Here is a 23,506-nt window from a genome sequence, read left to right on the forward strand (position 1 = left end):
ATAAATTCATAAATAACAAAAAAATAGGCTTACATACTGTGTATATCTGGACACCTATACAAAACAAACGTGTCTTTTAGGGTTTAGAAAGCCAATCCAATAATTTAGCACAAATACATGATGAATGCAAATGAAGATGCATTATGGCATAGGTGTCGAACACCGGTCCTCGAGGGCCGGAGTCCTGCAGGTTTTGGAGGTTTCCCTCTTCCAACACAAGCTGATTCCAATCAGCAGGATCGTTATCAGACTTATGCAGAGCTTGCTGATGAGCTGATCATATATTAGCTGTGTTGGAGAATGGAAACATCCAAAACCTGCAGGACTGCGGCCCTCCATGACCGTTGTTTGACACCTATGCATTATGCTCTCACATTTGTATTCAAGCTTGCACTTGTTAGACAGTGATCCCTATTGGAGAGTTAAGAAATTACATTTAAACTAGAGGCCTACTACCGACGTACACTAAATAGGAAGGTTACTGCTTGTAATTGTGTTTGTTGGGGCAGTACATCTGTTCATCATCTGGAACATTTCAGAATCAATATTTCTTTAATAACACGACCAAAAAAATTAATAAATACATTGCTAGTTGAATTTGGCAGTAATGAACTTTACCCCGCCCAACCGGAGGATGTAAAAATGTGATGTTATTGTGGCCGTCAGTCCCTATGAGACATATTTGAAATATGATTAGTTAGAAACTGTCTGACTGCAAATATAAATGACCTCGGCCAGCTATTGCCCTGCTATTGGACAAATGACCACATGAGGGCAGTGTTGTCATGTTAGTTTTTGGGAAGACGCTGCAGCGGTTCCATGTTTCATTCGGGCAGTCCTTTGCGTGACAAAAACTAGTCAATAAATAGAATTAAATTAAATTGATAAAAATGCACTCTTGGACGATGAATATTAAATAACATAACACGCGTTGAATTAAATAGCAGTTACTGAGACGCATACAAAAAGGTCGTATGGCCGAGTAGTTGAGTTGCACTGCTCCTCCTCTTCCTCCTCCTCCTCCTCCTCCTCACCGGGATGCTGGACTGGTGCTGAGCTCTGACTCCTCACCACAGACAAGTCACCATCACCAGGACACAGCACGCGCAGTAATCTTTGCTTTTTGGTGTGCGTGGGGCTTTCTTGGACTCCCATTCAAACCCCTTTCCGGTCGTCTCGAGTCTACTGGCAGCATGACAGAACTTGGCGTCGTCTTGTAGGGATAATAATGGTCCGCTTTAAATTTTTACCGAGTTGAAGCTAAGCTTTCATTCAGAGTCCAAGTGGACCCACACAGCGGGATGGATACAAATGAGTTTGCAGTGCTGAAACTTTTTGTTGTTGGGATTTTGGGTGAGTACTGTCGTTATATTATTTCACGTTCCTACTTGCAAACATTCACATAGCACACGCGCACCTGCAAAAGACTTAATTGCATGATGGGCAACCCAAACTGCTTTACGATGCTATGTATTCCACACGTGACAATGAATTAACATCCACAGTGTGCATTGATGTTAGCTCAGGTTCAATATGGGTAGAATGAGTTATGAACAAGGGGGACTATACCGTAGCACAGCACGCCCCAGTGGACAGAACTGACCTATATCGAGACCAATAGGACCTTCTGGATCTGGCTCATTAGATGGTCCTTCAAGGATGAAATCATGTATGAAAGTGGGTTTCATGTGCTGGAAACGTTGCGACTCATGAGTTTGTGTACAAGGTTCGAATTAGTTGGAGTGATGAGGGAACGGATTCTGGGCTGGGCTTCATCCATCACCGTAATGGCATGTGTTGATTTTTGTTGACTTTTGTTATATTGTATAGTATTTATTTCTATGGAATTTAGACCATTTAGATGCGGTTTTCATTTTGATATTTAATCTGTAATGAATACAGAGCAGCGGCAACATTGTCTGCAACTATGTTGATCTACATTGAATATTCTGAGAATCTGAAGTATCTGTTCGTAGATTTATTTATATATTGTTTATGTTGAATGAGGTGAGGAGCTTCACTTGGTGAAAAGTAGTGCATTGCCACCACCTTGGTGGCACTTAACTGTATTTAAGAGAGTGGTGTTCAAACTACAGCTATGGGGCCATTTGCGGCACTTCCATTTTGTAGTGGCCCACCACATTAAATAAAAGTAATGCTATTTCAAATTTCAAATGTAGCTGTTGTAAAATATGGGCGGAGTGAGAACTCCCACTATTACTACTAATAAACTTAAAATAATCACCTAATCACCCCCCCCCCCCAGATTTTTCAGGAAACACAAAAATTTGAACCGTTTGCATCATGAGGAGATGATTTAGGGGGAAAAAAAAGACAGGCAATTGTTTTGGGTGACGATATGCAAATAGTATCATTAAAAAAAATAGTGACAGAATACCAGTATCAACCGCCCTCTTCTGGCTGGTTTACAATCAGGAACTAGAAATGAGAAGAATATAAAATTAATTTCATGCAATTTTAAGGAAAAAATTTATATTAGGATTGATAGGTGTTTCTTTAACTCATTCACTGACGGCTATAGACGTCAAAAATCCGTTTGAACTATTTCTGTTTAACATTTTTCCCACTTTTGTTAACAAGAGTATGAAAACCTATAATTATAAATAAATAAATAAATTGTATTAGAACAGTTACAAAATTTGTGATTAATCATGAGTTAACTAGTGAAGTTTTGTGATTAATTACGATTAAAAATGGTAATCGCCTGGCGCCCCTAATTTTTATTAATCTTTTCTTTAAAAAAAAGAAAAAAGATTATTAAAAATTGGGGGTGTCAGGTGATTAAAATTTTTAATCGTAATTAATCGCATGACTTCACTTGTTAACTCACGATTAATCACAAATTTTATATCTGTTCTAAATGTACAAAAAAAATGTGTTCTAGGTTTTCATACTCTTGTTAACAAAAGTGAAGAAAAAAAAGTTAAACTAATAGAAATAGTTAAAATGAATTTATGACGTCTATAGCCGTCAATGGCAGTGAATGAGTTAAAATTATCTGTCAATATTTTTTGTTTTTCCATGTATCAAAAGTACCAGTGGTATCGGTACATGGTATCAGTATCGAGTACTTCTACTGGTATTTCACATCTCGAGTGCCAAAGAATTATGTTGAATGAGGTTAGGAGAGTCATTTAGAGAAAACTAGTGATTTCTTCCATTTTGTGCCATCAAATTTTATTTAAAGTTTGGAATCTCAACTTAGACAAAAATAGTGTTTTGTCTATTGACTAGCGAGTTACCACTGTGCTGTAATGCAATTGTAAATGGAACCACACAGTAGGCACTACTGTTGCGAAAGGATGCAGTTTCAGTGGCGCTATCAGGACAACAAAAGTGGCTGATGGTGATAAAGAGAAGGGGGAGGGGGTGGGGGGAGGAGTCACTCACCAACACGGTGCGACTATCAGGAGCTGATTGTGTCGCCGTCATGAAAAAAAATATATATATGCCTTGGCGCCACATTATCCGGCACTGGCTGACATTACACGGTGTGCACACTTGACTTTTACACTCGATGCAGAATTCCAATTTCGAGCTATGTCATTTGTGTCAGATTGTGCCTCAGTGTGGGAAGATGAAGTCAAACTTTTGAGTTGAGGAAGACTATTTGAAAAAAGTCATTGAAGACTTGAGGATGTGGTCTGTGTTTGGCTTTCACTTGGGACCTCCCCTCCGTGGATCACAGCCATGTGACAGCTGCGGCCCTTACGGCAGTGCTCAGGCACAATGCTTGCCTTTTTTATTTCTATTTTCCCTCCCCGCCTCTGGTAAAATAAAATAAAAAAACGCACGGAGGACAGATGAATATGGTCGCATCAGGCCGCTGTATTAAATACTGTACATGCAGCTGGCAGGGATTTGGTCCAGACAGGATTTTCCCATCAAGCGTCCCTGTTGTGAGGAAGAAAGTTTGAGAGCAGTTTGCAAGAGTGTAAGGTCTCCATCTGCACTACGGAGGAAGACGGAGTCCCACCGAGCGCAGAGCATCTGCTTGGGCCAATAAACAGGTCTTCGTTCATTCTCAGGGAACATGCCTTGGGCCTCTAATGCGCCACTGACATGAGAAAGAAACATCATGTGCGTTTTCTTTTTGGTTTGATGTGATGGATTTTGGCCAATTGGACTCTACAATACGCAGGTGGATATTGTTTGTGGTTTGGGAACACATGGATTTGTTTTGACGTTACTCTCTCCGTCCATCTACAGTGTACACGTAAGAATCAGCACATTTCAAATTTACAATATAAAGACAAATAATTGACATTATTTACTGACAAAATCAGGAAAAGTTGGTAAATATTCAGCATTGACAAGCTAGGTCAGATTGACAGATCAAGCAGCTAATGGGCATGCGGTGTTAGCGGCTAGTGGCTAACAGCTAGCTGCCTTGGTGTACTTTGCATTTTGCCCAAACTCAGATGGAACAGTCTCCAACTTACACGCAACCCTAAACCTAGGACCTTTACTGTCAAAAGAGCCATTTTAGGACAAATAAATAACGAAAAATCTGTCTGGAGCCGCAAAATCGTTGAACACTGTGATAAAATAAACCGTTTTTCCAAACTTTACTGCTTTTCTGCCAAATTTCTGACATTTTTGGCAATTTTATGGACATATTATAATTTTCTGCCTCAAATGTTTTTGACTTATTATTATTATTGTTTTTGACTTTTTTTGCTTTCAATTTTCTGATTTTTTGGGTAATTTTGTAGACATATTCCAATATTTTGGGGGATTTCTTCTTCTGTTTTTGGACATTTAATAGTTTTCTTTTCTGTATATTTTATGATTTAAAAAAAACAACTTTTTGGCTATTTAGTAATACATTATTTTCTGCCTTTCTTTTGTTTGTGGTAACTTTTTGAAGGTTTTATTTTTTGACTTTCAAAATCAATTTTCTGACTTTTTCTTTTGCAATTTTGCAAATTAATAATTATTAATTAATAATTATCTAGTTTTTTTTCTTTTTTGGGGGGGATATTTTATGGTCAGTTTTTGGACATTTTTAGGTATTTAAAAAAAACTTTCGTCTCTTTTCCTGACAACTTACAAATTTGGACTCTGACATTTTTTCAATATTTAATTATTAATTTTAATCTAAATTGTTAATTCATACAAAGAATATTTTAGCAATGAAAAAAAAATATATATAACAGGAGAGGGACTAAAGAGCCACATGTGGCACCAGAGCCACAGGTTGCAGACCCCTGACTTAGGACATGTGTTATAGTAAAATAAATTGATTAAATTATGACAGCTCTGTAATATTATTCTGACTTGAAATAAGTCAAAATATAGTACTTTTTCGTGAATAATTATCCAATGGCAATGCAGCATTTCGACCATATTTTTGGAGTTTGTTGTGGCAAGCCATTGTATTTGGAAGGCATCATTAAGGGGATTTGTGCATCAAAATCCCTGAGTAATTGATGCCCACTCAAAAAAGTGTCACTCAAGATGGTGGCAAAGCACTTTTATCTCAATTAGAAAAAAATTCATTGGCACTAAGATAACACAAAATGGCACAAAATAATTGACATAGTTTTAATCTCAGTGCAAGCACAGTGAATAGGTCATCTTTTGAGCAAATAATGGATAGGTTACCACAAAAATCAGTGAATAGGCTAATTTGCGAAATGCTGAATTTTAGGTGATGATTCACTTTACTTTAAGAATAAACTTGTTCATATTCACTTCATCTTATTCAAAACCTGCACATCCTCCACTAAAACATTTCCTCAAAGTGTGCCTCAAGGGCAGTTTTCTGTCCCTTTATCTTCATCCTATACAGTACCTGTCACTAGTGACGGATAAATGAAGCTTCATGAAGCACTTTTATTTTTTGACTCCTCGAGATGGCACTCTTGGTTTAAAGATGAAGTGAAAGTGTAATCAATTTCCATTGCAACAGCCTTTATCTTTAAATGGATACTTGACTCATTGAAATATTTTTAGATGAAGTGAAAGTGTAATCAATTTCCATTGCAACAGCCTTTATCTTTAAATGGATACTTGACTCATTGAAATATTTTTAACAGTAAAAAGAAAATATTTTGTTTATAATTAGTGTAATGTATTTTTGAAGAACAATTAATACCTTTGCATTCACTCCCAGCCATTTTCACTGAAGCAATCCCCTTCACTCCCGGCTGTTTTACTAGATTTTGACAGATTTTGCAAGGCCCGCATTATATTGTGTTCTATTCCTATAAAAACATGGAACCTACCAAAATAAAGATTAGAGACTCTTCTTTCATCAGGGAAAAAAAGTATATTTCTATCTGTTTCTGTTTTGCAGCAATTAGCATTTGAATATAGCTAAGTTTCATCATTATTCACACATTTGTTAGAATTGTGAGTAAATGAGCTTTTTTTCCAACATGGCCCTGGTTGATCTCTTTTGCTCTGCTGCCACCTGCTGGCCGTTTGTATAATAACTACTATTTCTTCAACCGTTCGAGGCTGCATCAAAGCCTTCTGTATGCTTTACCATTAAAAAAACAACAACATAAAAACGTATAAATACATCTTTGGGACACTTAAAACATTTAAAATAGGACATATTAATACATTTTTGGGAGCAAATGAGTGAAAAACTATTTTTGCCACTTGCTGTCAATTAAAGATGACATCACATGTGCTGAGGAAACATGTAACGACCAATCATGGCTCGGTTTGCTGATCAAACCCAGAAAACAATTGAGCTGTGATTGGTCGTTACCTATTTCCTCAGCACAGATGATGTCATCTTTAGTCGACAGCAAGTGGGAAAAGGGTATTAATTGTATGTGGAAAAATAATGAAGTTATCCAATTAATTCTGTCTCAGTGAGTCAAATATCCCTTTGAACAAAGAGCACCATCTAGAGGTGTAAATGCGTATTTAAAGTGTATCATGACGTTTCATTTTTGCATCACTGTCTCTCACCCCTTTGGTCACAAAAATTACAGAAAGAGTCTGTTATTGTAGACGGCCTACTTCTTTTATGTGACTAATATATTCAAATGAATGAATGGATTTCCTAACAGTTACATTGGTATCACTCAGGCTAATGAGGATGACACTGCTCCAGCTATCTTCGATAGCAGTGAGAGCCTTTTAATAGCGTGATGAATCTTTCAGGAGGCTGTAAAAGTTTCATGCAACACGAGAGGCATGAACTTTGCCGTCTTTGCCCTTCCTGCTCGTTTCAAAGTCTGACAGCGCTGTCCCTCGCTCAGCGCGGCCAAAAAGTGGCCTGCTCTTACCCTCCCCTGTGAAATCCTGTTCGAATTGACCAAAATATTGGCCTTCGTGTTGAAGAAATGGCGCCACCTTGTAATAACCAGGTGCCAGGTGGAAGGATGCCAGCCAGATGTCTATTTAGATCAGGATAAAGAGGATCTGGCAACATATGTCTACAACCCTAACCCAAGCAGGAAATCACCAAAGATAGCAGACGAGAACTTTTGAATCCAGTATATTCTCAGAATATGTTCCCAGGAAACAGCCTAATACGTTAAAGCATCATACTAGACAAAAATGCCCTACTTACATTATTTGGACCCTTCATTCATTATTTCCACTTTAACTCAACTCCCCCATCCTCTCATCACTGAGTCTCTGAGCAAATCTCCCCATAAAACAGCCCATTTAATCATAACGCGAGCCATTTCCCCCTCATCATTATCCTGCAAAGTATTGCTCTAATGTGATGTTGTTGAAAAGGAGTGTTGCGGAATGTGCATTTCACGGCTTCTCCTGTGCTCTTAGAGTTTTTCGAGTGGCAAAAAAAGAAAAAGAAAAAAAAAAGAAAAAAAAAAGAGCTCGTTGGCGCGTGTGTTGTAATAAGTTAAAAATGAGGCTTCACTGTATTGCAATTGAGATGTCAAGAGGATGGGAATGAAAACAGGATGTGTCAGCAATATAAAAACACAAAACATGATTTTATGTCACGACACCTGATTTATTTTTAAGGGATTAACAGGCTGAAATTGTCAACGTCATAAAAGTTTTGTGAACTGTAAGAGAAGTTAAACACTGTACAATAACCCTAAAAAAAAGAAGGAAGAAACATATTGTATTCAGCTTTATTTCTCTTCAACAGTACAATATTTGTATTGATTTTAGATGATAGACAACAGAAGCATAGTGCATTCACTGTTTTTCTCTTTTTTTTCTGCTTTAAAAAAAATATCGATATCTTTTTCCTGTTTTTTGGACTATTTTTCCCCATTTTTCAGATTTTTTTTTTTAGAAGTGTTTTCCCTCAGATTAGAGAGCAAACAACAATGCAGCATACATATTCCTTTATTGAGAGCCATTTGTCAGTAAATTCTTTAAGTAGGATTTGGGAAGTGTTACCATAGTTACACTAAACAAGTAACTTAGTTACTTTACTAATTACTAGTTTTAAAAGTAACTTTACTGATTACTTGGTTTGAAAAGTAAATAAGTTAGATACCGACAACCCTGCTTAACATAAAAATGACACCCCGGTTTTGCCACTTAAATGGAAGTTCATTTTTAGCAGTGACATTTAAGAATAAAGTTTCCTTTTATAAAAAATAAAATAAAGACAACCATTTTAACATAATTTTTTTTATTTAAAAAAAAGACATTTGAAATTTTTATTTCACTTAAGATAATTGTGCGACTTGTTTTTAAATAAAACAAAAAAACTGTATTTTTTACTTGACATAATTAACTACCAATGTAATGAAAAAAAATCTTTTGAAGCATGAATGCATATTGCGCTGTAGTCTTTAAAACATTTTTTTTTTTACCTTAATGCTATTGGAGCTCTTTCGGTAGTGTGCAATAAACCTAAACATTTTTGTTTTTAGCTGACACAAACTCAAAATAGTGACTTCTTCCCCCATTGCTGTTTAGTAGTCAATGCGCTGAAAACGATGATGTCACTTGAATACTCCCACAATGCCTTTCACCAAGTCCAAGCTGTCAAATACCAGTTTCCCTTTCTTACGTGTTCTATAACATATACACATAGAAGTAAAGTAACTTTGAATGGTATGAAGAGAGTAACTATAATTTGATTACTTGACTGGAAATAGTAACAAAAATGCACACATTTTGGGGTAACGCATTACAAAAGCACCGCGTGACTTGTTGATGCATGATTCTTACACATATGTCCATTTGTCATGTTCGTGAAGAGATTTTGTCTAAAGTGAGAGTGCATTCATTCCCCTGCTGTGTTTTTGTCTATGTCAGCTTGACTTTCTGTACTCGCAAACGTAGGGGGACGATGTCCCTCACAGTGATTAAGTGATGTTGTGTCTTTGAATAAGTACCAAGGGAAAATCAATCGCTCTCCAGAAAAAAAGCCACTTGATGCTTCATGTCATATTTATTGTTGAGCATCTGCTCTGTTGACACGCAGTGCCATGAAAATGTTATGACTGTCAGGTGCGTTTAGCGGAATATGGCTGATGAATGCCTGTGGTGATGTATTGTTAAACAACGAACTTTTGATAGCTCAGAGTGTTCTGTTCCAGCTTGTTTTTTTCCCCCTGCTTCATCAATGAGGCGACGGAAGTAAGCCGCTGTGGTCTATTTTTGTCCAGAAATGTTTTAGAAATGGTATTTTTGAGGAGCTGTGTTCGAGGTGCAGGAATTCAGGAATTTCACTACTGTTGTTTCTTATCGATTGTCAACAGCTGTGCCAAAAAACAAAAGTTTTCAGAGATTTTCCAAAACGGAATGTTGATGAGGCGCTTAGCGCTGCAGCTTGACGGCAGGGGCTAAGAAGTGATGGGATGCTTCTCTTCCTAAGTGGCTGTTACACAACGGCGTTAAGATGCTGCATTTGCATGCTAAGTTAAGACGTTTTGTGGCGTCATGAATATGATACGCAATTACACCATTTTTGGATTAACATTCAAATCACAGTTGCCGGTCCAAAACTACACGCTCGTCTGATTTAAATGAGAAAGTTACTAAGCGCATTTCAAATGTTAATTTCTAGTCTGATGGACTTTCAAAGCTCATACTTTTGAAATCTATCGACTTCTTTTCTGACATCTGCGGTGCAGGGAATTCTTTTAAACGTCAGTCACTTGCCTCGCTGACCTCAAGCAGATGACCTCCAGGGTTTGTTTGAGCAGCTGTGAGTCCCCCTACAACCAAGAGAAGGAGGAAGGAAGATCTTTCTTACTGGCAGCGCTGTGTGTGGCTTAGTGGTTAGCATGTGTGCCTCACAGCTATTCGATTTGGGTTTGAAGTACTGTAGAAAACGGATGGCTCGGCATCCTTCTTTGTAAAATTATTTCATGCAGAAAAATGATCTTTTTCCAGACATGACCACTTTTTTTTACAAGGTATAATACATTCCATCCATCCATTTTGTACCTCTAATGGCACGTCAACTTTTGAGAAACAGGCTCGAGGTGATTTCTACTCCAATTATAACAAACCTGTGTGCAGCCGCCATAATTGCTTCTAAATTTTGCAAACGTCCTTATTACGCTTATCATAATTGGGTTGTGTTTACACTCCTAGTGCTTGTAATTATTCTCTCTGCTTGTAAACTAAATGTAAGCAAAGGCACTCTTACGCTTCCAATGAGTGGCTCCAAAATTAATATTAAATATTTGCTGAAGGATGCATGAGTTTTGTTGTTCAGGAAGTCTAGCGAGCGTTTGTCATCTTTTGCTATCCCAATTAACTGATTAGACTGGAAACACAGGAGACAATGTAGCCTTGGGCGTAAATACACACTCAGACTGCTTAATATCCTGTCCGGAATTAATCATTTGGCAGGTTCGCTTTAAACCAATTAAATATTTGGAAGTTTACAGGACACCCAGGCAAATACTTGGAAATGAAAAATGTCAACTCTTACCTTTTATAGCATTCTTTGTTTTTGTTATGATCTATTATAGCATTTGGCACGGTTCCACTTTAGTTCTCGAATACGGTCCACTGCAATGAAATGCTTTGCAGCAAAAGTGCAAAAAAAACAAAAACACTAATAAATATATAACTGTACAGTATCTCCCTCGTTCAGGGGTCTGCATTCTTCTTCTTTTGGCTCTTTAGTCCCTCTTCTGTGGCACCCTGTAGATCTCTAAAGCAAATAGTAGAAATTAATATTTTTTTAATGTATTTTTTTAGATAAAATATTGTATTCTTTAAATCAATTAATGATTAAATAAAAATGAATAATTAAATATTTAAAAGAGAGGCGAAAGGTAAAAAAAACTGTCTTAAAAAATACCTAAAAATGTCCAAAAAGTTACCATAAAATGGCCCAAAAAGGAAGAGGAAAAGCAGAAAATTAGCATAAAATGTTCAGGTAATTGCCAAAAATGTTAGAGAATCGCACAAGAAGAAGGCAGAAAAGAAAACTTTCAAAAAGTAACAAGAAATTGTTCAAAAACGAAATAAATCCTGAAAATTACCATCAAATGTCCACAAAATTGCCAAAAATGCCAGATAGCAAAAAAGGTAGAACAAATAAAAAATAAAAAAATAAAAATGCCATTAAGTGTCTCAAAAGGACACTAAAAAGTCTAAAAATGTATAAAAAATTACAGAAATAAAATCAAATTTAAAAAAATCCAAAAACGAAGACATAAGGTTGAAGAAAATGTATCTCAAAGTATTGGATGCTGCATATTTTTCTGTTCTGGAACAACTCTAATAAGTTCTTGGCCCGCTAGTACCTTATACAAACACTAACGCACTGTTTCGTTCATCGCAATGTTCAAATGTTTTGCAGCTCAAGAGAGATTTTGGGTTATTTATTTAACCTAATATGGCTCCTTTGACAGTAAAGTTGACCCCTGCTGACCCCTGCAAGTCAGTTGTTACCAGACTAATTAAGAAGCAGCACCTCTTTGAGTGGGCTTCAATGATATTTGGAGACAATTAGCATAATTATTTCATCTTCCTTGGCAAGTAAATGTTAAGTGACACTAATAGCGATCTAACAAACTATCATTCATCCTTGAGTGAAGCAAGCACTGTTATTGATGTCATTTTTGATAGCCCTTGCTTGACTTTTATTTTAGAGTAGTGTTTTAATAATGGCTGTATTGAAGGAGTCATCTTTTTCATGGGTGAATTTATGAATGCAGTTTTCTATTTGAGTCACTCAATATACTATTTAAAAGTGGTTATCTTTTTGGCCTCCATTCTGACATGTCAGTCTCTTTTTCTCTTTTCAGCTGGAGCTGAACTAATGTAGCATGTCCAGCAAGCTAAACTCAACTGAAAAAAAAGGGGAAATTTGGGAGATTGATCGCATAGGGAAAAAAATTTAACCACCAAATTCTTCACACAGATAGTAGCAGAAATGTGCAGTAGCCCAGTCTGCTGGGGGAGTCTCCATCTTGGAATGAATTAAGATGCCATTGTGTTGCTTTCGGGTCTCCACCTGCTTCCTCTCACACACCTTAAGTGACCACAAATGTGATTCCGACTGAATGCTAATATTGTCTCATTTGTATTCCGCACACCAACTACGACTTCATTATGTCTGTTCATTGTCCTGTTGTAAAATCATTTACTGCTGCTTAGTGAAATTCTCTCCTATGGCACTCTGCTCCAATCCAAATCTCAATTTGTCTGTTTGAAATACGTCCCAACCTGGCATGATCCACTGGGTGAAACAAATTCCTCACACACTTTCCTGCTGATCTGAGCGGTTCTGTCATGATGCAGGTAGAGTGGATTTAGAATCACAACCGCTGGCCTATATAAATCAAAATGAAGGGGATTCCTTCACTTTATACGTTAGTCAGCTAGCCCTTTAATTAGTTTTTTTTTTTTAATAAATAAGAAAACTATTAGGTAATAAGCAGTAATATTATCCATACATTACATACTCACTTGACTTGTCAACAGGCAGTTTTAGTGTAAAAATAAATAAATAAAAATAATTAGTGACCACCAACAAAACTATTGCGCAATGTTGGCGATATAAAAAAAAATCAACATTTTAGCAGCAGTTGGACCAGTATGCAATAAATACATAATGCTTTGACATATTTTGTATATAATTTGTCTTTAGAAGCTTTACGCTCTTCTAAGTGGTTTTCTTATCAACAACTGCATGTGGAATATTTGTTTAGAGACTAATTGCTGCCGTGGGAGCCAGATATATTTATTTTAAGATGTTATATATCAGATGCTATTTCAGGACTCGCTTTCAAGGGGATTTTTGTTAATAGAAAGGCAAGAGAAAACTGCCTGGGCCTGGATGGCAGACATCCAAGTTAATCTGTTTGGAACGAGTTGAGGATTTACGGAGAGTATTCAAAAGTTGCCTTGGTTAATTAATTTGCTGTATTAATTTAGGTAAATGGACTAGACAAAGATTTGACTCCTGTCTCCTCTGATAATGTACCATTGACTTTGTGCAAAAGTCGTTAGGGCCTTTAGTGTGAAAATAAACAACCACATGAATCTTAGTCTCTGTTTAAAAAAATCTGTCTGTAAGTGAGCTGTTCAAAATGTTTGCTGGAATATGACTAAATAGTGGCTGAACTCACACCAAGCTTCTCTTTGGCAGTTAGGTTGGGCCAAGAGCCACCATTTTCAAGATTAAATGGAAGTGTTAGCATGTTATTAGCCTTAGCTAAGAGCGTTGTTAGCATTAGCTTCCGATGACTAGCACATACACAGTTATGGATGGACCCAGGGTTGTTTCAGTACTCATTTTCAGACTCGGGCTTTTTGAGAGTATGAAGCCAGCCGCGTGCCGAGTCTTAACTGTACTAGCTCCGCCTCCACCAATTTTCATGGTTATGAAAGTCCATGGAGCAGGACAGAACTTCACCCCAAAACGGAGTGACTTAAAGTGGAGCTAGCGGATATAAAAGTGTGCTGTAGTGTAATTGTTCATCCTTTATTTTTACAGAAGAATGCCAGAGACGATTTATAAAGAGTAAAATAAAAACATGCACAATATTAACGTCTTTAATGTTATGGGGTTTTGTGCGGTTGAGTTCAGAGGATACAAATGTAGGAAAGAAGGGAGGCAAGACAGTAGTTCTCTCAAAAACAGATTCTTCTAAAAAGAAAACCAAAAGGCAAACAAGACACTTGGAATAAAAACAAACAACTAAGTTAACAAAAATCCACCCTCCTAAAAAAAAATCATATATATATGTGTTTGTGTTTACAGCGCTTGAATACTTAAGTAGCATAAGCTAAGCATAACTTGTCATCAATGTTAACCGCCATGTGCCCTTTAAATCTTAATTTAGCAGATTAGTTGCATACAGTGTTTACCCCTTGGGGTGTCTTTTATCCAGATCCCCTGCTTTGCTAGTGCTTCACCTAAAATGGATAAACACATAGCTTTCCTGTGTGCTTTTGACTTTTGTCATACGTAACCGACATGTTCTGGTACCTTTTCCTGAGGAAAGGACTCCTTTTGCTCCAATCTGTTTTCACAATTAGACTTGGGTGTAATCTAATGAAAGTGAATCTCGGCGGTGTGAGCGTGACTCAACCGCTGTCTGAATTCAGCAAGCAGGAATGCTTGGCATCTTTCAGAGAAACGCCTCCACGTGTAACGCACGAGACCGCTCTGGTGGGAATTTAGTCGCACGTCACAAGTAAAGCACATGTTTTTCGAGTTAGTTGATGTGGCTTTGTTTTTTGCAGTCAGACTAAAACACTAAAGACTTTCTCAGCAAAATAAAACATTTTTATTGCTACATTAACGGGCAGCATGTCTGCTTCATCGGTCTGAGGTTCAGGGTTCAAATGATGTGGACAATGATTTAACAGCGATAGTTGTGATGCATGCAGTATGATCATAATGATGCAAGGGATGAAAATATGTCGGGTCAAAGGTCAGGCAGACAGATGTGCATGTCAGAAAAAGAAATAAGCTGTTTGTGGCTCATTTCCAATTACATTCATGTTTTGGAAGCCTGTCTTTTCAGCTGAATGAATTTCTGTTTGTCTATTTGCAGTCAACGCCTGGATGGTGGCGGGCTTTTCAGGTAAGCAAAAATCCATTCAAACAAAGGTAAAGCAGCCTCGGCTGTAATGTATTCATTATTTTCTCCGCCATCTGCTTTCCAGCCACTGAGAGTTTCAACATCGAACCCACGTCTGCCCGGCCGAGGAGAGCCTGCAACGAGTCGCGCTTGGAGTGGGAAGTGGAGGTCTGTGGTGAAGACTTCAAGCGCGACATGGCTCACATAGAGCCTCAGTATTGGTGTAACCTCACACACTTTATCAGGTATTACATACAATCCACATACAGTATGTTTTTATTCATGTTTGTAGCATCCTTAATATATATTTATAAAATTAACAAATTTTGTAATCGTTATTAACTCATTCACTGCCATTGACGGCTATAGACGTAAAAAAAAACATTTTAACTATTTCTATTAGTTTAAATTTTTTCCACTTTTGTTAACAAGAGTATGAAAGTATTTAGAACAGATATAAAACTGTGAGTTAACTAGTGAAGTCATGCGATTAATTACAATGACACATTTTAATCACCTGACACCCCTAATTTTTAATAATCTTTTCTTTTTTTAAATCTTTTTTTTTTAAAGAAAACAATTATTAAAATTAGGTGCGTCAGGTGATAATTTTTTTTAAATCAGAATTAATTGCATGACTTTAATAGTTAACTCACGATAAAAAAAAAAGAAAAGATGATTAAAAATGATGGGTGTCAGGTGATAATTTTTTTAAATTGTAATTAATCGCATGACTTCACTTGTTAACTCACGATTAATAACAAATTAAAATCTGTTCTAAATGTGCAAGAAAAAAATTCTAGGTTTTCCTACTCTTGTTAACAAAAGTGGGAAAAAAAGTTTAACTAATAGAAATAGTTCAAATTAATTGGCGTCAATGGCAGTGAATGAGTTAATCACGTAACTTTAATAATTAACTCATGATTAATCGCACGTTTTATATCTGTTCTATCTATATCTCATGCTACAAACAGTAGCAGTCAGAGCATTTTTAACACACTTGACTTTGATATTATTTGTTTGAATAACAGCAAAACAATAAATAAATGGATTCAACATGTTAATTACAAAACTTGGAGGCAGATTTTTTAAAATGACCTTTGCACAGACACAAACTTAATATTTTACCGCAAGCGCCAGCCTAAGAATTTTGTACACAGGAAAAACCCTGGTTTTGTTCGTGGAAATTGAATGTAGCAAGTGCTCTGACTAACCACTCGCAAGACGAAAAACGTCGATGTCATTGAGGGCCTGCGCTTTGAAACTTTTGAGGATGAATTTGAATCTCAATTGGTTAAGGAAGCAGTCCCGTTTATTATAGTTTAAATGACATCGGTCACCACTACTGATTCTGAAGGGCTGATTAGATTGACGTGGGAGCACATAAAGGTTAAATTATGATTGGATATGAAAAAAAAATCTCAAAACCACATCTACTGGAAGCAGTGCAAGAGAAACAATGAAATAAAGGGGAAACGGGTAATTTAATGGGACAAATATTAGAATTTAGGTTGCAAATGTAGGTCCATGCTTCTTCTACAAAGTAGGATTTTACACCAGCAAGAACGAGATTTGAAAACACCTACTAGATTCTTACCCTACTAACACCAAACCAAACGTTTGTTTGCAATTAGAGAGGGGAAGAGCGATACCGAGTCACAAGAGCGGCGAGCCATGCAGAGACGTGTTCTAATTTATAATTTAGTAGAGACACACGCGAGCTCACGCAACAGGGCGAGGATCTGATCAGGACACTTGAGAGAAAAGCAAATATACAGAGATTGTCTCGAACCAGGTTGGTGAGACGGGATCAAGCTCTGAGAGCAAAGAACCTCATGTTTAAACAAGCGGTGACCCCTGCAGTGCTTCTTGTGTTTGACAAATGCTTTGCGCTTCCCCACGGCGCAGCTGCTGCACAAACAACTCAGATGATGTTTGGAGGTTGTTAGCTTGTTGGATAACGTGATCTGGATGGAATACCGAGCGACCCCGTGTTGCTGTCTGCATTTACCCGAATCAATCGGGATTTTTGAATTGATTTGCGGCACTGAGAGGAATCACATTTCAGGAGCAGGAAGTCTTAAGCGGCTGTGGCGCCGCCTTATCCGGATTTGAGATCATGTAAAGATGTCTGGCACCCATGAGGGCCACTTGCGATGAGTCAGCCATTTTCCGCCCGTCGCAAAGACAACTAAATGATCATTTGCGATAAAAAGGTCAACCTAATCTTGCTGGTGAACAAAAAGCACTAAAAAGCTAACTTGTGTTTATTTGTTTTTACGTTAGCTCGTGCTAAATGCAGTCCTGGTTGACAGTTCAACAGCGCTAAGCAATCAATGCACTCACCGTTATCCAACCTCGCCGTCCCACATTGCTGGTATCGCAAACGTAAATGTGAAAGTAAAGCGGAAGGAATTGAACGGTTAACGTTTCTTTGTAATTGGTTGATTGTATCAATCGCTATGACAACGGTGTGATTGACATACACGCGGCCCAAACAATTAGCTTGCTGACTAGACTTAAAAAAATAATAATAATACAAATCAAGACGCTGGGATGGGACGTGTAAAATTCGGGACTGTGTCCATTAAAGCAGGACTGTCCCAATAATAATAATAATAATCATAATATTAATCAATTAATTAATCAATTAATTAATAACTATATGTATAAAATAGTGATAATAATTAATTAATTCTTATTATTCTTAATAATAAGACATTTCTAATGGAGAATATTTTTTTTCCTATTAATTAATAATTATATGTATAAAATAGTGATAGTAACTAATTAATTCTTATTATTAATAATAATAATAATACATTTCTAATGGAGAATATTTTTTCCTACTAATTCTGAGGTCAACCAGCATCCCAGAATGAACTTTGTTCAACCTCAGTGGTTCTGCTTTAAATGCAATACACATTTTATGTTTGATGTGAGTGGGAGCGCACGCCAAAGGGCAACATGAATATTTGATGTCGTAATGTGGGCTACGTCAATTTACCAGTTTCTCCCAACACACTACATGTGTGGTGTTGCAACCAAACAAGAACCGGGTCAAGTGCTCTGGAGTTCTCTGAGCAGATTTACTACATGTGTCTAAGCATTTATATTAAAGCGTCAACCTTAAACAAATCTTGACAATACTGTTATATGTGACCTCACTAGTCTAAACATGACATTTTTAATCCATCTCAGGGGGACAGAAAAAAAAGTTTAAATCATATTCATAATGATATGTCATAGGCCTTTCTAAATAAAAAGGTTATCAATATCAGAAGGCGGCCATTTTGCCATTTGCTGTCGACTGAAGATGACATCACAGTTGTTCAGGGCTCAGGCGACCAATCACAGCTCACCTGTTTTATGAAGCTGAACTGTGATTGGTTGTTGAGACCTGAGACCTGAGCAACTGGGATGTCATTTTCAGTCGGCAGCAACTGACAAAATGGCCGCCTTCTGATATTGATAACCTTTTTATTTAGAAAGGCCTATGACATATCATTATGAATATGATTTAAACTTTTTTTTCTGTAGCATTTTGAGATCATGTTGATGAAAAGTGCACTACAAATTGACTTTATTATTATTATTATTATTATTATTATGAAAACTGCTGGATTTTGCTGCTTAACTCATATTCCACTAACACAATATTAACCAGAATACCGTATTTAGACTAGTGGGTCTAGATATAACATATTGTCAATAATTTTATTTTGGGGTTGACCTCCCCTTTTAGTATTAAGTATTGGATTATGCATTTTAATTATTTAGCATACAACCCAAACAGTTATTGAGTTTTCAAACTCAAACAAGAACGCAAAAATAACAGTTTAAAAATGACACAATTTCAAATTTTTGGCTTGATTGTATAAAACCATATTAATCATCCCCACTTCTCACCGCCACAAGCATAACGCACATCCGAGACACAACCTCCACCCAATGGACTCATCAAAATAGTCATCCCTAATCCATTAAATTTGTCCTTTTACAGTTCTATTCAACAGTAAACAGTCATCGAAGCACAGATAAAAAAAGAAAAGTCATAAGATTAAAACAAAAATCACTCTCTTGTGTTATGAAAACAAGAAACACGTGTACCAGTACTTTTCCAGTATGTTTCCAATCTACATTCAACCTTCTCCATGTAGTTTTTTTTTTAAACATCTACCATTTTTTTTCTTTAAAGCCTGCAAATCAAAACCTTCTCCTATTCCCACACACCAACATTCCCTCAAATAGCATAAGTCTCGTCTTGTTTATATATAAAAAAAAATAAAAAAAAGCCTTGCAGAATAAATGTACACATCACAGATACACACCAAATAAATCTCTTACAGGCAGAACAGTTGATTTGATTAGCAGCGCTTAAGCAAAGCACCTTCAAAACAATAGTGACGTCTTGACGTCAGACGGCACCCATTCATGTAGTACATGGCGGGGAATGGGGTGTGACGGCTCATATATTACGCCCTTTTCACACTGCACTCACTCAGTGTGAGTCAAATGACCGCCTGTGAGCGTGCCCATATTTGGAAGTGCTGATGTAACAGCCTACCAGGAAATTATGGCATAATAAAGACAGATATTAGCATTTATGTCTGTTTGGTATTCCACCCAAAAAATATGTTCAGCAGCCTTCGAGTGAATAACTTCTCACATGTGGAGCCATTGGGTGTAAAATGAGACATTTCTAAATTCAGTGGTTGACGAGATAACTACCTGAAGATGTTACCATTTTGGACAAAGACAGAGGGATTAGGGTGGTTTTAATGGATTTATCAGAGCTTTGCTCTAAGCTTTCATGAAGTCTCTGAATCCGTCTGCTTGCTTGGTGCACAAATGAGATTGCTGGGCCAAAAAGGGAGTAGAAGGCAATACATTCCATGTCACTATGATGGATTATTTGCTGAAAGTCTGCTGCTCTCAATGCCAGTAACTAAAACACTTCTGCGACTTTATTAGTTTTGTAGCAGGAAGCTTCATGTTGAAGTAATTTGAGGTTAAATAGATGGGAAAGCGTTCACCTCTTTGTAAGACTGACTATTAAACCTTTAGGCTGCAATTAAATAATATTAGAAATTATATATATATATATATATATATATATATATATATATATGAGCTGTCAAACGCTGACATTTTTAAATCAGATTAATCACATTTTAGAATTTTTGATTAATCACGATTAATCACTTAATAAAAAAGGCTTTTTATTTAAAAAAAAATTCCCGCCAAATTTGAAGAGCACGGGTTATGTGTTAATTCTTTTGACATTTAATGTTATGAGGACGTCTTCAACATTTTTGGACCCACTGCACACGCTCATCCTCTTCTTTTTCTAGTCAGTTAATTACTTGCATAATTTAAAATGAAAAAAAATGACCCTAATATTTTTAGATGAACAAATATTCTAAATGTGATACGCAAACATTTATTAAATGCTTTACTTTAATGTATGTAATTATCATTCGCTGTCATGCTAAAGGATAATCTATCGTAAAAATTAATAGTGGGATTAATTTGCGCTAATTCATGATTAATGCGCTAATTTTTTGTGATTAATTAATCAGTTAAATCAAGTTGTATTTTACAACTTTAAAAGTGGGCAGAATTTCACAAGTTACTTCATGTTAAAAATTTGATAGTTCTTAATTAATATGAAAAGAAAAATGCACTGATGTCTTACAATTATGCCATCTAGTGGCAGAAAAATTACCTCAACACAAATCAATATCACACTTGTTTTTTAAAGTTATGCGATTACAAAATTGAATCGCCTGACACCCCTAATATATATAGTGTATTTAATTAAATTACAAGAGTATGAAATATTAGAGAAAAAATATTGTAAATATATATTGTACATTTAGAACAGATATAAAATTTGTGAATAATCATGAGTTAACTATTGAAATCATTAAATTAATTATGATTAAACAAGAATGAATTGCCTGACACCCCTAATATACTTACACCGATGATTTTCCTATAATCCTTTCATTTTCTGCCTCATTTTTTCCGCAGCGAGTACCACGTCTTTACGCTCTGCACAGAGACCAAATCCCTTTTTGTCCACTGCTACTGGCCCAATCCACTGGTGGAGAGCTACATCATCCGCATACACAAGCACTTTTTCTCCAACTGCACTTTGGAGCAGGTGATATGGGCGGACCCTCCAGACAAGACGCTGACCGTCCTCATCCTAGTTCCTGTTTTTCTCACCTTGTTCATGATCGTTTTGGTGGTTTGGTGCAGCAAGAGGAATGACAACCTGGCTTAGAAGAAGAGGGAGATCGGAGACATTATACTATAATGGAAGAGGGAAGCTGGATTTGGAATAATCTAAATCTCACTGTAAACAATGAGCAGCGTTCGAAGGTTTTGCTAAAGATCTTGAGACGATAATTAGCATCCTGTAATCAGTTTACTCTCGTTCACCCCCCCCCCCCCCCCCCTCCTCAGTGCAATTTATTTGGTCGGGTGTGAACTAAGTAATTGACCAAATTAATCGGTTCGAGCTCTAAACAGACAGGAGCCGTTCAGTTATTTTGAGAATGGCATTTGACGTTAATCCGATCCAAATGGCAAATAAAAGAATCAGCACATCTGCACATGTTTCCTGTTTAGCTTGTTAGCATGTCCTGTTAGATGCACATTTTTGGATCATCAAGACTTCCCCTTCAAGTGCACCCAGTTGCTGGTTTACGTAACATAACAATTGAAGTTGTTGACGAGACAGTTTTGTGTTAAATTGTGCTGTTTCACGTTTTAATCTGTACACCAAAACATAATTTTTTAAAGTTCTTTCCAAAAAGAAAAAAGTGTTATCATACAAGATTTGATAAGATTTTATTTTTTTACCATTTGAAAATAAATCAAACCGTGAGGAAAGGTGTCCAGTTTATCAACTGATTTAGACCCAAGAACGCTAACTCTTTAAATATTATATTTTTTATCCGTCTCTTCTAACTTAATTTATTTGCCTCTGGTTGCGTGAGATATGACAGACAAAACCATTTTGAATAGCAGGAAACTTGACGCCAACTTGGAAATCTTAGCCCATTTTTCCTTTGACATCATAAAATAATATAAATATAAATGAAAATAATAAAATAAATAATATAGATATAAATATATGAATAAAATAAATAAAAAATAATGACATCATAAAATAATTTTAAGTAAGGCCAACTCAATGAATGAATATTGTCATTGCGCAATGCCTAAGTACAGACCAATGAATTTGACTTAACAGGCACAACCCGTCCAAGAAATATAAAACGATAAAAAACAATGACCAACAGCGGGGAAAAGGACGGGAAGACCGGCTGGTACTCGCTTTTCAGCGCCCTGAAACTTTAGATAAGAAAGGAACATGCTAAGGGAGGGGGAACTGGGAAAAAAAAGACAAGGCTCTCAAGCCATGCTCTCAAAAGGGGAGCATAGTGTGAGCCAGGAAAAAAAAAAGTTCACACATAGATATAACAACTATACCAAACAAATCAGTCTAAAAAAGAGGTCTTGTCTCAAGCCCCCTGTGTCGCTTACAGAGGCCAAAGGTAAGGCATTGAGTATTAACATTTATTTCCTACCTATTCTATTCCACTTCTATTTGTACAAATGACAACATGCTTTATCAATAGTGGATTTTTTTGCTTTATATGAAGCTGTTCATTCAGGCACTGGTTGCTCATCCAATTCTGGAAAGAGTTTGTGTATATTTGCCAAATGTTTCAAGCTATTTATTGTATTTGCCTTAAGAGTTCTAAGTGCATATCCGGTGCGGACCAATATTACCCATTTAGGTTTTAAACATCGATGGATGAATCGACTGGCCAGGCTGAGACCCGTGACCTTGGACATTCTTGTCAGTCAAAGCACTGTATCATAGCTGAAGGCCAAAGTATCCGATGAACTCTTGAACTCATGGGAAATAAGATTCCCAGTGGACAACATTTTCGACATGATGAAAAGGAGCCCAAAGTTGGACTTAAAGGGATTTTGCAAGTTTCCACACACTGCTGAGTTACTCAAGGGACAGCCATCACTGGAAAGGACAAACAAACATGAGACAACGCTAGGATTCAACCATTTTGAGTCTCTTGTGGCAGTTGTATAACAGTGTAACTTATCAGATACTGATGAATAAAATACTGTTAATACACAGGCATCATACTTGTCATCCTGTCTGAGCTTATCTGCCTTGTCATTGGTCCTTTGTCTAATGACAACACAGTTGCTCAGGGCTCAGGCAACGACCAATCACATCTCACCTGTTTTCTGTGATTGGTTGTTATTTGAGACCTGAGCAACTGTGATGTCATTTTCACTCGACAGCGAGTGGCAAAATAGCCGCCTGATATTGATAAAAACTGGACTACTTGACTCATTGAGCCATTTTCAACAGGAAAAAGTTCATATTTTGTCCAGAATTAATTTGATAACTTGCCACTTGCTCACCTGTTTTCTGGGTTTGATCAGAAAACTGAGCCATGATTGGTCGTTACCTACTT

At 36.7% G+C, this 23,506-nt stretch overlaps 1 protein-coding gene across 1 annotated transcript; it reads left to right on the forward strand.

Moving 5' to 3' along the window:
• Window positions 1-1,020: 1,020 nt before the first annotated feature.
• LOC147155677 (receptor activity-modifying protein 3-like) lies at window positions 1,021-23,155 on the forward strand. The gene is made up of 4 exons (XM_086065398.1): window positions 1,021-1,353; window positions 14,955-14,984; window positions 15,067-15,226; window positions 21,018-23,155. The coding sequence occupies exons 1-4, from the start codon at window positions 1,302-1,304 to the stop codon at window positions 21,271-21,273; spliced, it is 498 nt and encodes a 165-aa protein (XP_085921524.1). The 5' UTR covers window positions 1,021-1,301; the 3' UTR covers window positions 21,274-23,155.
• The last annotated feature ends 351 nt before the right edge of the window (window positions 23,156-23,506 follow it).

The sequence above is a fragment of the Leptonotus elevatus genome, chromosome 21 (genome assembly GCF_054856555.1).
Source record: "Leptonotus elevatus isolate MCC_2025b chromosome 21, RoL_Lele_1.0, whole genome shotgun sequence".
Lineage (NCBI taxonomy): Eukaryota > Metazoa > Chordata > Actinopteri > Syngnathiformes > Syngnathidae > Leptonotus > Leptonotus elevatus.

What these genes read in the sequence shown, in the direction of transcription:
- LOC147155677 (XM_086065398.1), top strand. Translation starts at nt 1,302, where the DNA reads ATGGATACAAATGAGTTTGCAGTGCTGAAACTTTTTGTTGTTGGGATT. An exon ending in TTTTGTTGTTGGGATTTTGG is followed by an intron (nt 1,354 to 14,954) that starts GTGAGTACTGTC and finishes GTCTATTTGCAG; the next exon opens with TCAACGCCTGGATGGTGGCG. An exon ending in GATGGTGGCGGGCTTTTCAG is followed by an intron (nt 14,985 to 15,066) that starts GTAAGCAAAAAT and finishes TCTGCTTTCCAG; the next exon opens with CCACTGAGAGTTTCAACATC.